General features: G+C 42.0%; 1 protein-coding gene across 1 annotated transcript in view; it reads left to right on the top strand.

The window, feature by feature from the left end:
* Window positions 1-5545: 5545 nt before the first annotated feature.
* The window catches only part of LOC127008472 (peripheral plasma membrane protein CASK-like), a 49466-nt gene continuing 40332 nt past the window's right edge, over window positions 5546-14679 (top strand). Inside the window, exon 1 of the mRNA XM_050880617.1 lies at window positions 5546-5729. Coding sequence (XP_050736574.1) covers window positions 5546-5729 — 184 coding nt within the window. The remainder of the gene's footprint in view (window positions 5730-14679) is intronic.

Genomic DNA, 14679 nt, shown 5'->3' with positions numbered 1-14679 from the left:
CCATCCACCTGCCTAATGAAAGTGCAAAGTGGGTCGTGTTTGGTAATGATGGAGAAATATTACCAGAAAACCGGTTGGGGCGTCATATTTTCCTCCATGAAGGGGTGTGCGAGAGAGAGAGAGAGAGAGAGAGAGAGAGAGAGAGAGAGAGAGAGAGAGAGAGAGAGAGAGCTAGCTATTATTATTATTATTATTATTATTATTATTATTATTATTTTTTATTTTATTTTGTGTTGTACTTTGAGAAGCATACAAAAGAGCAACATTTTTGTATCTACTCAAGTCTTTTCTTTGTTTTCTTTGTTCTCTCTCTCTCTCTCTCTCTCTCTCTCTCTCTCTCTCTCTCTCTCTCTCTCTCTCTCTCTTTTAGTCATCCTCCTACGTTAGTCATTCCAAGAGGAGGAGGAGGAGGAGGAGGAGGATGATTGAAAGGGAAGGTGAAGGGTGGAGTACCTAGGATCGCAAGGGCCTCCTCCTCCTCCTCCTCCTCCTCCTCCTGCGTGACGTCATTGCCTCCTCTTCCAGCCTCTCTTTGTGTGACCGCCTACCTGGAGAGAGAGAGAGAGAGAGAGAGAGAGAGAGAGGGAGAGAGGGAGGCATAACGAATTTCATCAAGGATATGTTTTGATTAACGGAATATAATTGGAGGATGCAATTTAGGGTGTTATGGAAATTGAATTGCTATCCCTCAATCCCTCCATCTTGTTCTCATTCATTTCTTGCTATCTTTTATCTCTTCATTATTCTCATTTATTTTTTTGGCTCCATTTCATTTATTCAATTACGCTTATTTTATCTCGTCCGGTTTTCTTCCTTTAGTCTTTTCTTTCTCTTCTTCCTTTCCTTTATATCCTTTTTTTCATTTATTGTTTGATTCCTTCCTTTCCTCCTTCCTTTCTTTCTTCCCCTCTCCTTTTCCTTCTTTTCTTTCTGATTTCCCTCTTCTTTAGCCCTTTTCATTCTAAACTCGTAATTTTTTTTTCAGTTCGTTTCTTCCTTCCCTTCCATTCTCTTCCTCCTCTCCCTTTCCCTTCGCTTCCTTTCCTTAATTCCTTCCTTCTATCCTTCTTTCCATTCTAAGCTCACTTCATTTCTATACAATTCCTTCCTTTCTTTCCTTCCTTTCCTCCTCTCCTTTCCATTCATATTTTCTTCCTTTCTTCAGTATTTCTTCCTTCCCATTCAACACTCGCTTAATTTTTCTCCAGTTCGTTCCATTCTTCCTTTCCTCCATTCCTTCCTCCTCCCCTCTCTCTCTCCTTCCCTTCCTTCCCTCGCCTCGGGGAAGGAACAAACTTCTGTCTCGGAAACTCACGAAACCGGAAATACTGAGGGAAAGGTAGACCATACGCACACACACACACACACACACACACACACACACACACACGCACACGCACACACACATATCGTCAGCTCTGATAAGACAAAAAGAAAAAAAAGAACCCCTCTGCCAGTTGAATGTTTTATAAGAGAAAAAGTGTTTCACCAAAAGTTAAAAATTTACTAAAAACAACAACTTATTATTCATTTAGACGGAGAGTAATGGAATGCAACCCCTGACACATTTATAGTTAGAGAGATTCATTCATTTTTCACTCACTCACATACTCGTTGGATAATAGATTAGTTTTAGTTGAGTTCAATGCTCCTTCTGTTATTTATTGATCCAGAATTTATTGATGTATTGTTGAGTCGGGCTGTGAATAATTGTTGATCGAGGTTATGAATGGTAAGGCTTTGGGATATGTTTTATTTTTTTAATTGGACTGGTTGGCTTGATATTCCTGTTTTGCGATTTATTTATCTCACATTTTACTCCGGTTTTTACTGATCTGTTATTTCATTCTTCTTATGTATTGCTGAGTCGAGCTGTGAATGATTGTTGATCGAGGTCATGAATGGCAATAGTTGGGATGTTTTTTTTATTTTTTTATTGAAGTGGTTGACTTAATTTTCTTGTTGTGCTTTACTGATCTATTATTTAATTCTTCTTATCTTTGTTTTGTTCTTTCAATATTTTTTGTCTCCTGTTCCTTCTCTCATTTTTCTCTTCCTTGTCTCTTCTATCTTTATTTTCCCGTTTTCTCTTACATTCTTTCATTTTCCTGTTTTCCTGTATATTTTTCATTCTTCCGTTTATTCTTTTCTTCTCCCTCTGTTTTCTGTTCTTTCTCTTTCATTCTTCTGTTCCTTGTCTCCTCTATCATTATTTTCCTGTTTTCTGTTACATTCTTTCACTTCTGTTTTCCTGCATTTTTTTCATTCTTCTCCCGTTTATTCTTTTCTTCTCCTTCTGTTTCCTGTTAACTCTCATTCTTCTCTTTTTATTCCTTCATTCTCTCCTGTTTCTTTTTAATTCTCCTTTTTCTTGTTCATTCTTCCCTCTTCCTCTTTCTTTCTTCCTTTCATTTTTCGGCGTGATAGTTGCTTGGTTCTCTCTTATTTTCCTCTTTCCTTCTCTTTCATCCCCTCCCACGTGAGAGAGAGAGAGAGAGAGAGAGAGAGAGAGAGAGAGAGAGAGAGAGAGTAAAGAAGAAAAAGTTGAGGATCAAAGTAGAAATATGATGAAATTAAGGAGAGAGAGAGAGAGAGAGAGAGAAGGATTAGGTACGCAAGAAGGAGTATGATTAAATTGCGGGCGAAACTCTCAAAGGAGGAGGAGAAAAAAGAAGAGGAGGAGGAGGAGGAGGAGGATATAAGAAACAGCCGAGCACCAGGAGCAAAGGAAAATTAAACGTGAATAATAGACGAAGTAGATGAATGAAAGTGGGAACGAGAAACAAAAGAAACGCGGAAGAAACTGCAACACGAAACACTGAAATATTGTAGAAGAGTATTTTATTTTTTATATTGTGGAGGAGTATTTTAAAAGTAGGTTTCAAAAAGGGATAATATTTCTTGCTATATATATAAAGGTATTGAAATTGATGCAACGAGTTCTTAAAAAAAAAGTCTTGACGCACAGAAAAAAATAATTATTAACCGTTTCGCTGTATTTTAGATTTTGACGTTTGAGGTGTTTCCAAAATGCCTGTTTGCTAATTATTCATTTCGTGGTATATAGAAAATAAAGTTCGAGTGCAAATTAGTATTTCAAATTTTCCCTCTGGTTTTTTTTTTCTTTCTTCAGGTACACGAAAAATACGTAATTGCATGTTTCTTGGTTTCTTGAAGGATGAAAAGAATAATACCATGAATTATGAGAAAGAAAGTAATAAAAATGAGATAGAAGTAGAGGAGGAGGAGAAGAAGATGAATAAGAGGATGAAGATGAAGATAAAGAAGAAAAAGACGAAGAAGAATCAGGAGGAGGAGGAGGAGGAGGAGGAGGCTGACAGCACCACCAATCCTGAAGTCAGCATTCAGACACATAAATCACTGCTGCTAAACCGACCTGGACGTGTAGCGGACGCGTGCATCCATCAGGAGAAGGAGGAGGAGGAGGAGGAGGAGGAGGAGGAGGAGGAGGAGGAGGAGGAGGAGGAGGAGGATGGGCAGAGTTTAGAAGGGGTAATATGTGAGTTTCGGTTTGTGTGTGTGTGTGTGTGTGTGTGTGTGTGTGTGTGTGTGTATAAGTTATATGAGAGAGAGAGAGAGAGAGAGAGATTCCCTGATGACTTGTCCTTTAAATCATTCTCTCTCTCTCTCTCTCTCTCTCTCTCTCTCTCTCTCTCTCTCTCTCTCTCTCATTGGCGGAGCTTGAGACGCGACATTGAAATATGGCCTGACTGATCCGTAGACTTTTGAGGAGATGCTTAGAACAGGTGGGACAGGAATGGTTTGCCTCTTGCCCGGCGGTGTGGTTAGGTTAGTATGTGGCGCTGGACTGGCCTTGGCGGAGCTTGAGACGAGACAGTGATATATTGCTTGCCGCCACCGTAAACTTTTGAGGAGGATGCTTAGGATAGGTAAGATAAGAATGAATTTCCTTTCCTTTTGCCTGGTGGTGTTTTTAGGTTAGTGTGTGGCGCCGGACTGGCCTTGGCGGAGCTTGAGACGAGCCAGTGAAATATTGCTTGACGAGACCGTAGACTTTTGCCTATTTCTCAACTACGAGTACGTGTGTTGGGTTCGCTTTAGTATTTGATCGTCTGTATGTAAGGGTCTAACCAGGCGTTGTTACTTCTGTTTACTCTATTCCCTATTAATGTTTGGAGTATTAGTTATAGCTGCGCGTGGCCCCGGTGCTCATCTTCGTCACATTAGAGGTTTTTTAATGTCTTATCAAATTATTATTATTATTATTTTTTTTTTTTGGGTTAATTTGGAAAAGATGGAATTGGTAACAGTGATTTTGGTTCATCTCTGACATTTCACACACACACACACACACACACACACACACACACACACACACACACACACACACACACACACACACACACACACACACACGCAATACGCTAAAAGTCCAAACACCAGTAATCCGCATTTTTGATCCGGCTGATCCATTTTGGCGCCGATAATCTTCTTGTTAGGCCGCACTCACGCGCTTCCCCGAGCCTGATTTACCCTAACCTGATCTGACTTCCCTTACCTAGCACTTACCTTTGTTACCTTTCCCTAACCTCCCATGACATCCCTATCCATCTATTAATTTTCTTTCCTTATCTTATATTCCTTTGATCTTCCTTCCGAGGCTGATTTGCTCTAACCTGGATTGCCCTCCCTTGCCCTGACTTCTCTTTCCCTCCCTTACCTTGCCCTAACCTAAAACTTACCTTTCCTTAACCTTCCTTGGCATTCCTATATTTCCATTCCCTTTTCTTCCCTTTCCTTCCCTTTCCTTCCCTTCCATTCCCTTCCCTTATCTTCCCTTTCCTTCCCTTCCCTTCCCTTCCCTTTCCTTTCCTTTCCTTTCATTTCCTTTCATTTCCTTCCCTTCCCTTTTCTTCCCTTTCTTTCCCATCTTCAGCCTTCCATTTCCTTTTCCTTTATTTCTTACCTTCTCCCTTCCTTGCCTTTCATCTCCTCCCTCGGTGTGATCTCTAAGTGGGTAATTTTTGCTAACACCGATGCGTCTTGTTTTCCCGGCCTTCCTAACTAAGTTTCCTGCAGACTCCTAACCTCATCCTTCGCGCCAGTCCGGGATCCTTTGCGTCCGGTCCCTAACTTTTCCGTAATGCGATAACTCCTTCGCTGCGGCCCTTTCTTTTTTCTTTAGCTAATCTTTTATTTCTGGTATTGTGTGGGTTGGTTTTGGTCCCATTAGTGTGTGGATGTGTTTATTTTTACGTTTTTTTTCCACGTAAGATTCTCACCTTTTCCTCCTTTCATGCTTTTTTTTTTCGTCAAATTATGTGTTTTCGAATTTTTATCTTATTTTTCCTTCATTAACCTTGTGTCTGTTATGTTGATTCGTCCCGTTGAACTACGATCTGCCTTTTTTCGTTGTTTTATCCCTTATTATCCCTGCTAGTTCATCATTAATTCTGTAGGAGTGACAATTTTTTTCCTATAAGCCTCTTAACATTAATCTCCTACCTGTCATGTCTGCTTCTGTCTTGTTTTCTATATTTTCCCACCTGTCATTCCTGTTTCAATGTCTTCTCATCTTTCATCATTCAACCCAGCGTCCTGTTTTTCCCTTCTAACCTCTCCCTTCCTCCGCAGGGGTCCGTTCAGCCTGGTGCGGCGATGCGTCCACCGGGAGACCAACCAACAGTTCGCCGTCAAGATCGTGGACGTGGCCAAGTTCACGTCGGCGCCGGGGCTCTCCATCAACGGTGAGTGTGCAGTGTGGCTTTCAAGTATTATTCGAGCATATATTAAGTGTCTATCGTGTCTTTTAACGATGAATATGTATCTAGGGTATTCTATCAAGGGTATATCAAGTGTCTATCGTGGCTATCAATGGTAAGTGTGCTGAATTTAATAGTTTTTCCTTTTAGAACCCTACAAATACATCAAATCTTCCCCCTATCTATCTATCAAATGTCTATCAAGTGTCTATCGTGTCTATCTAGTGTATATCAACGGTGGCTGTGTTCTGTGTAACGCTGTGTCGCTTCTGGACTTCACAAACACGTCATTTCTCTCCCTTTTATGTCTCCTATCCTAAAGGGAAGCGAGGGACAGACGCGGCGCATAGTCAAGCCCCGAGTGGAGTTGATTTGACCCTCACTCTTTTAATCTTTGAGTTCACGGTGGAAAAAAATACACGAGGCGAACACACGTGGATTACGCTGGCTTTAAAGGGACTCACTGGCTGATATTCGTCCACTCACCTTAATTGGGCGCCATGGCAGGTAGAAAGGCAACAGATAGCCCTACATTTAGCCCTGCCTAGTTTTTATCTCCCCTTCTCTCTCTCTCTCTCTCCCTCCTCTTTTATCTCCCCTCTCCTTTAATTACCCATTTGCCCTTCACTTATCATTTTGTCTCTCACTCTCACTCTTTCCTTTCCTTTGGTTTAACTCTCTTGTTCCCTTTTCTCTCTTCTCTTATTTTCTCTCCTCTATTCCATCGTTATCGCTCATCCATTCCTACTCCTTTGTCCTTCTCTTATCCTCCCCTTTCTCTCATTTCCTCCTGTTCATTTTCTCTCTCCATCCTTTTTACTCTCCTGCTCTTTTCCACTCTCCAACCCTCCCATCTCACTTCCGTCATCTTCTCCTCCACCTCTCCACCTCCTCTCCTTCTTTACCCATCTTTCCTTCTCTGCTTCTCCATTTCCCTTTTCCCTTCCTCTATTCTACCCTTTCTTACCCCACTCATCTCTCTCCTCTTCCTCCCTTCCATCCCTTCCCTTCCTCCCCCTCTACCACTTTATCCCTCTTTCTCCCTTTTTCTCACCCTCACATCCTAATCCCTTCCCTTCATCATCTGTTTGTCCGTTACTGTATATTATTACCTGAGTTTAATCTTACCTGCGTCCGGTTGTACCTGTGTTCACTTTTAAACGAATTAAGTTTAAGCAAGTTTAGTTTTTCCAGGGGGTTGATTTTTGGCTGCTAACCTTTACCCTTAACTGTTCAATCTCTCTACTCTACCTGCCTTTATTTTTACCTGTTGTCATATATCATTTCCACCTGTAATTATGAGATGGTGCTCGTGTGGACTGTGTATTTCGTAATGGTCATCTGTCTAATATCGGTATTGACTCTAATGAGGTGAAAGGGTTAATTATAATGTTCCTTGCGCTTGCTTTGGGAATTGCTGGTTGTCTGAAGGGTGGAAATGAAGGAGGGGGAAGTTGTGTGTACCTGTAGCCCTTACCTGAACGCGAAGAGGTGTTTGTCGATTCTTAAGGATAGAAATCAACCCTTTTTGTCTCATTTTTTAATTTTTTTTATTTATTTTCTCATTTTTTCTTTCCCCATTTCCTTTTCCGCCCTCTAGTCAAGTGCCGAAGGACCGCCAATCATATTTATAATTTCTATTTCCTTTCTTCTTTTCTTGTCTTCTTTTTTTCTTTCTTCTTGTTCTCGTTCTTTTTCTTGTTCGTGTTTTCTTCTTCTTCTTCTTCTTCTTCTTCTTCTTCTTCTTCTTCTTCTTCTTCTTCTTCTTCTTCTTCTTCTTCTTCTTCTTCTTCTTCTTCTTCTTCTTCTTCCTCCTGTTGCTCTTTTCTCTTCTCTTGTTTTCCGATAGGGCGGGAAACAATTAATCACCTTCTGCTAATTGCCCAGGTGAGAAATAGCTGAGCAATCACACCTGGCGGCAAGCAGTTAATCAGTCAGTCAGTCAGTCAGTCAGTCAGTCAGTAGCGCAGGTGGAACGGCTCGCATATTAATCACACACACACACACACACACACACACACACACACACACACACACACAGGTAGAAAAAGGCGTAATAAATCGTTCGAGTAGAGAGATGATTATACCACTCGTAAATCTGACCTTTTTCTCATCTTTCCCGTTGTCTTGTTTAATCAGCGCTAATGTGTTACAGTTTTGAGCTCTATTTTTTTTTTCGTATTTAATTGCTTTGTTTTTTTTCTTTGGGTTGTCTCGGTTGTTGATTTTTGTAGAGGGAAATGGTCATGAGGTGATAATGGATGGGGAAGGTTGTGTGTGTGGACGTAAGGGAAATAACAGGATCGAGATGAGGTGTAATAGAGAGAGTGAAGATTAGGAAAAGAGAAAGAGAAGGATTAACCCGGTAGCAGCGGGGATCATGTTTCTTAATGATCCCTCCAAGCAAGAAAAATGAGAAAAAATCACCCCTCACACAAACCATTTCATAATATATATCAAAACATATGTGATTAGATTATGTATTATCTATTTTGTGGGGTTGATATCATGGCACAAATTTGGCCCGTCGCTGCTACACGGTAAAGCCACAAATTGGCCCGCCGCTGCTACCGGGTTAAGATCGGGATTAGGAGCAAGATAGGAAGGAGGAGGATTAGTGGAGAATGATGATGAGGGGGAAGAAAAAGAACAAGGAGAAGTAGAGGGAGAATAAAAATATGCACACGGATAGAAACAAGAAGAGCGGTAAAAACTAAAAGAACAAGAAGAGCAAAAACTTGAAAAAAAGCAGAACAAAGAAACCAAACAAAAGTACGAGAAATAGAACAAATTAGCGATGTGGATATCATGTGAAAGTCTACGGTATTTGGATGTCATGTTTCACTGACCAATTAAATACAGACACAGACAGACAGACAGACTAGACACTTCTTTCCATATCAAAACTACAACCTCATGAGATAAAAGAAGACAACAAAAAAGAAATGAGGAATTATAAAGACGTGGAGACAATGGTTTAGTGGTGACGGCAGATCTATCAATTTTAATGTTTACAAGTTTGTCTGTTTAGCATCATTGCAGTATTTGCCGATGAGTTGGCTTTGTCTAGGCTATTCTATGCGACTCAGGTTATATCGGCTCGGCTTGGCTCGGTTCAGTTCGGCTCAACTCAGCTCGGTTCGGCTCGGCTCGACTCGGCTTGACCTGGCTCGGGTGGTCGTGGGCAGACTGGTTCGTGGGATGAAAAATAAGTAGAATCGTGTTTGAATTGATGACGCGGCGCAGATGTGTCTTCCGGGGACGAGAGAGAGAGAGAGAGAGAGAGAGAGAGGAGCGAAGGAAGAAAGAAAGTGAATGGAATAAAACAAAATGAAAGCGTGTGGAGGAATGAAACAATGAGAGAGAGAGAGAGAGAGAGAGAGAGAGAGAGAGAGGAATGTCCAGGGAGATGCAAAGCTTTAATAAAAGAGTCATAGAATTGAACGCAGTGAGTGAGAGAGAGAATTCTTGGTCCTTTGATAGATACTGAGAGAGAGAGAGAGAGAGAGAGAGAGAGAGAGAGAGAGAGAGAGAGAGAGAGAGAGAGAGAGAGAGAGAGAGAGATGGATGCAATAACACTAGATCAACTCCATGATTGCTTGAAAGGCCCACACACACACACACACACACACACACACACACACACACACACACACACACACACACACACACACGGAGAAACACAAACACAGTCCCCCTCTCCCCTTCTCTCTCTCTCTCTCTCTCTCTCTCTCTCTCTCTCTCTCTCTCTCTCTCAGACGAATAAAAAAGTGCAAGAGAAAGGAAAAAGAGAAAGGAAAGAGATGAAACACTGAGAAAGGAAATGGTGGGATGAAACAGAGAATAGAGAAAATAGGGACAAGGGAGAGAGGAGGTTAAGGGAGGGGCGGAAGAGCAATAATAAGTTGATAAAGATGGAGGAGAGGAGATGAAAAACAAAATATTATGGAGTGATAAGGATGTGGATACCTGGTGAAAGTCTACGGTATTTGGATGTCATGTTTCACCTACTAATTCAAGGCAGACAGACAGATAGACAGACAGACAGACAGACAGACACTAAACACTTGTCTCCATATCAATACTACAACATCATGAAAGAAAAAAAAAGAAAAAAAGATGATTGGTCGCTCAATAGAAGAGGAGGATAAATATAAGCAGAAAAAGAAGAAGAAAAGAAAAAAGAAAATAAATGATAAGCAAGTGACTTATATAATAACAGACGTCATTCCCTAATAAAGATGTGAGAAAGAAGAAGAAGAAAAAGAAGAAAAAAACTAGAAAGAAGGAAATAAAGAAGAATACGACAGCTAAAAGAAATAAAACAGAGGGTCAGAAGAAAAGAATGACAAGGGAAAGACATGAGAGGAGGAAGGAACGGAAGGAAAGGAAGGGAGAGAGAGAGGAAGGGAGGAGGAACGTGATAAAGACAGAAATAGCGACAGTTTGACAAGGAAATATGTGTAAGGAAGGGGAGGAAAGAGAGAGAGAGAGAGAGTGGGGGGGTGAGGAATGAATGATAAGGGAGGGAAGGAAGGAAGGGACCAGAGAGAGAGAGAGAGAGAGAGAGAGAGAGAGAGATGAGGTCAGCAAGTGGCTGTCGAAGCTGAATGATGAGATACAAGTCTAATCAGAGAGAGAGAGAGAGAGAGAGAGAGAGAGAGAGAGAGAGAGAGAGAGGCTGCTTACCTGCCTTCTAATTAACCGTTCCGAAGAGTCTCGTTAATCTTCAAGGCTCCGAGGAAAATGACTTAAGGAAAGCGATCAAAATTTAGTTAGTCTCCCTTCCTTTCTTCCTTTCTTTTTTCCTTCCTTCCTTCCTTCCTTTCTTCCTCCCTTCCTTTCTTTTTTCTTTCTTTCATCCTTCCTTTCTTCCTCCTCACTTCTATTAATCCATCCATCATTTTTTTTATCCTCCCTTCCTCTTCTTGTGTTTCGTCATTTTTCCCTCTTTTCCTCCCTCCCTCCTTCCTTCCTTCCTTTCTTTCTTTCTTCCTTCCTTTCATATTGCCTCCATATTTTTTGCCACGTCTCGCCATAAGCAGTAAAGAAAGAGAACGAGAGAGGGATAAAAATAGAGGAGAATGAGGAGGAGTAGAAAGAAGGAGAAGAAGAAGGAGGGAGAGGAAAATGATAATAATGATAATAATAACTGTACTTAGGATGAGGAAAGTAATAATAATATGAATGAGATTAAGTAGAAGAAACTCAAGTCTTAGAGGAGGAGGAGGAGGAGGAATGAATGAATAATGCAGGGATGGGAGACTCGAGGGAAAGTTTGAGGGTTCAGGTCCGACAGACGAGTGGCTACAGGTATGATGGAGGTGTTGTTATTGTTGTTGGTAGTAGTAGTAGTAGTAGTAGTGGTGTTACATATCATTAGTTAATTTGTTATGGTTATTACTATTGTTTTTGTTTTATAATTATTTCGCTTACTGTCTTCGTTGTTTACATTCTTATAATTGTTGTCGTTTTGTCATCATCATTATTATTATTATTATTACTATTACTTCAAAACTTCTCCCATGCTACCTTTGATCGTAAAAGGAGGAAGAGTAGGAGGAGGAGGAGGAAGAGGAGGAGAAGGAGGAGGAGAAAGGGCTGTCATGCAAAGGTGAAGGAAGAGTAGGAGAGTGGGAGACGAGGAGGAGGAGGAGGAGGAGGAGGAGGTAGGAGGAAGGAGGGGGAAAGAGGGGGTCAAAGAGGGGGGCAATCCTATCAGCGCGGCACAGGAGCGGCCACTAAGTTGTGTTAAGTTCCTGTGGGTTTGAGGGATCACGAGGAGGAGGAGGAGGAGGAGGAGGACTACGAGGAGGACGAGGAAAGATGGTATGCGAAAATGCTAAATGACAGGAAGGAAGAGAGAGTGAGGGTAGGAGGATAGGAGATAGTTTTTTCCTTTCCCTTGCTTGTTTGTCTTTTCCTTCCCTTTCTCTTTTGTTTCCGTTTCCTTCCATTCCGTCATTCTTTTTAGCACCTTTGCCTGCACCTTCAGTCTCACCTCATACTGGTTAACTCATCTTTTTCTTGCCTTTACTCAACACTCCTACTTTAATTAATAGATTGACTGATTGCTCTGTTAATCATCTCACCTCTCCTTCTTAGACGCCCTGGAAGACACAATTTTAATATCACACTTAGTACCGAAGCAGAGGTTATTAATCTTACCTTCGTTTCTGATTGCTCTGTTAATCATCTCACCTCTCCTTCTAAGACGCCCTGGAAGACACAATTTTAACATCACACTTAGTACCGAAGCAGAGTTTATTAATCTTACCCTCGTTTCTGATTGCTCTGTTAATCATCTCACCTCTCCTTCTTAGACGCCCTGCAAGACACAATTTTAATACCGTCCTTAGCACTGAAGCAGAGTTTATTAATCTTACCCTCGTTTCTGATTGCTCTGTTAATCGTCTCACCTCTCCTTCTAAGACGCCCTGGAAGACACAATTTTAATATCACACTTATCACCGAAGCAGACTTTGTTAATCTTACCCTCTTTTCTGATTGCTTTGTTAATCGTCTCACCTCTTCTAAAACACCCTGCAAGACAATTTTAATATCACACTTATCACCGAAGCAGAATTTGTTAATCTTACCCTCTTTTCTAGCACCAATTTAACCCCCTTTTTTTAGTACCCACCTGATAGTAAACTCATTGACCGATTGGCTACTTAATCACCTTTTCTCACTTCCTGCCAGAAACCATTAAACTGATCGACTAATTGTTTATCTAATCACACTCCAGATGCTCCTAAAACGCGTTGAAAGGAAGAAGCTAACCTCACCTTACATTGGTTAACAGATTGCCGGATTGCCTTCTGAATCACCTTTCCTCTCCTCCTTCTCCTCGCTACAAGACACCAGCTTAATATCGCACTCCTCGCCTCAGCAGAATCAACGTTGCCAGATTGTCGTACTCAGCCTCTTATATTTACCAACTTTCGACCCAAAAACTGTCTCTTGGGCCCCAATAACTAGATTCATTTATATTTATCGTTAAAATAGTTAATTCCTGATGTTTCTTGGCAATAGTTAGGCGTCAAAAGCCGGTAAATACTATGCTGTGAGTACGATGATACTATGCTCTGAGTACGATAATTTGGCAACGGGGAGCAGAATCCATTACTCTCGCCCTTTTTATCCCCGGAGGTTGACGGCCGGCGCTCTTTTCCGCCCCGCCCCGCCCGCCTTTGGCCCGGCGCTTGGGGTGGCTAATGCGGCGGCCGCGCGCCTCGCCGGGGGGAAAATATGCACCGAAAAAGCAGACAAAGACGCAGACTTAACGCTCTGTTGACGATGGGAGGCGGCCTGGCAGGGCGCCGAGTGGGGGGGGGGGAGGATGGAAAGAAAGGAGGGGAAAGGAGGGGATTGGGTGAAAGAAAAAGGGATTTAAGGAAGGGCAAGGGGTTGAAGGCAAGTGAAAGGGAGTTGTTGGATGGGGGGAGGTGTTTGCGTGAAGAGAGAGGGATTAAGGGGAGGGTAATGGACTAAGCTAAGGGAAGGATTTGGGGGAGGGGAAGAGGTAAGGGGACTGGGGGAAGGAGAAGACAAAACGATGATGGAAACATGGAAACATGGAAACATGGAAACGCAGGCAACAGAAAGCCTATTGGCTCATTACGAGGTTGCCCGCTTTGGTGATTTAATCTGCTCGACAGCCTGGGGCCTGGGGAGCAGATGAAAGCACCTCGACATTGAGGAGTAGATGAAAGCACCTCGATATTGAGGAGCAGATGAAAGCAACTCAATATTCAGTTTACTCCCGACGCAGCGAAGTGACGGTCGATTCTATATTTGAAGGAGTTGATAGTATTCGCATTTACTACTTCTGAAGGAAGATTGTTCCAGTGACGGATGACTCGGTTTGAAAAGAAACTCCTTCCGATGTCTGTGTTACATCGCTTAGACTGAATGGGTAAACCGTTATTTCTAGTTCTTAGGTTGGTTTGCAATTCAAAGAAATTGGAGTAATCGACGTTATTGAATTTTTTCAGATACTTGAAGACTTGAATCATATCTCCTCGTAGGCGTCTTTTCTCTAATGTAAAGAGATTGAGTCGCTTGAGTCGTTCCTCGTACGGTTGAGCCCTTAAGGTTGGTATCATTTTCGTGGCGCGTCGCTGAATCCTTTCCAGTAAATCAATGTCCTTTCTGTAATTAGGAGACCAGAACTGTACTGCATACTCGAGGTGCGGTCTTACCATGGAATTATACAAGGATAGCATCACGTCTGGCGTTTTACACTCGAAGTTCCTCGCTATGAACCCGAGCATAGTGTTGGCTTTGTTGTATGTTTTTTTTTTAAGTGATTCGCGTATTTCAGGTCACTGCTGATAGTGACTCCAAGATCCTTTTCCTCCTGCATCGCTTGCAAAGGTTTCCCATTCATGATGTAAGTGGTTACTATTTCTGGACCCAATGTGCATGACTTTGCATTTGTCAACATTAAAGACATTTGCCATTTTCCGACCATTCGATAATGTGATTGAGGTCTTTCTGAATGATTTCGCAGTCGGTCTTTGTGAGGGCCTTTCCCCCCACCTTAGTGTCATCAGCAAATTTCGATATTGTGGATTTCAGTCCTGCTTCGAGGTCGTTGATATATATGATGAAGAGAATGGGTCCCAGCACTGACCCTTGAGGCACTCCACTAGTGACTGGAAGCCAATCGGAAGGCTGTCCGTTGAGTAGTACTCGTTGTTTTCTGTCGGTGAGCCAATCTCTTATCCACGCGATCAGATTGGCTCCAATGCCCTTCGAGTGCAGTTTCTTAAGGAGTCTCTCGTGCAGTACTTTGTCGAAGGCTTTCTGAAAGTCCAGGTATATAACATCACTGGGGATGTGGGCATCCCAGTTCTTATATATACCTTGGAAGAAGTCTAATAAATTCGTTAGGCAGGAGCGCTTGTTTCTGAAGCCATGCTGGGTGTCG

Source organism: Eriocheir sinensis, chromosome 37 (assembly GCF_024679095.1).
Source record: "Eriocheir sinensis breed Jianghai 21 chromosome 37, ASM2467909v1, whole genome shotgun sequence".
NCBI classification, from domain to species: Eukaryota; Metazoa; Arthropoda; class Malacostraca; order Decapoda; family Varunidae; genus Eriocheir; species Eriocheir sinensis.
This window is presented reverse-complemented; position numbering and strand designations above follow the sequence as displayed.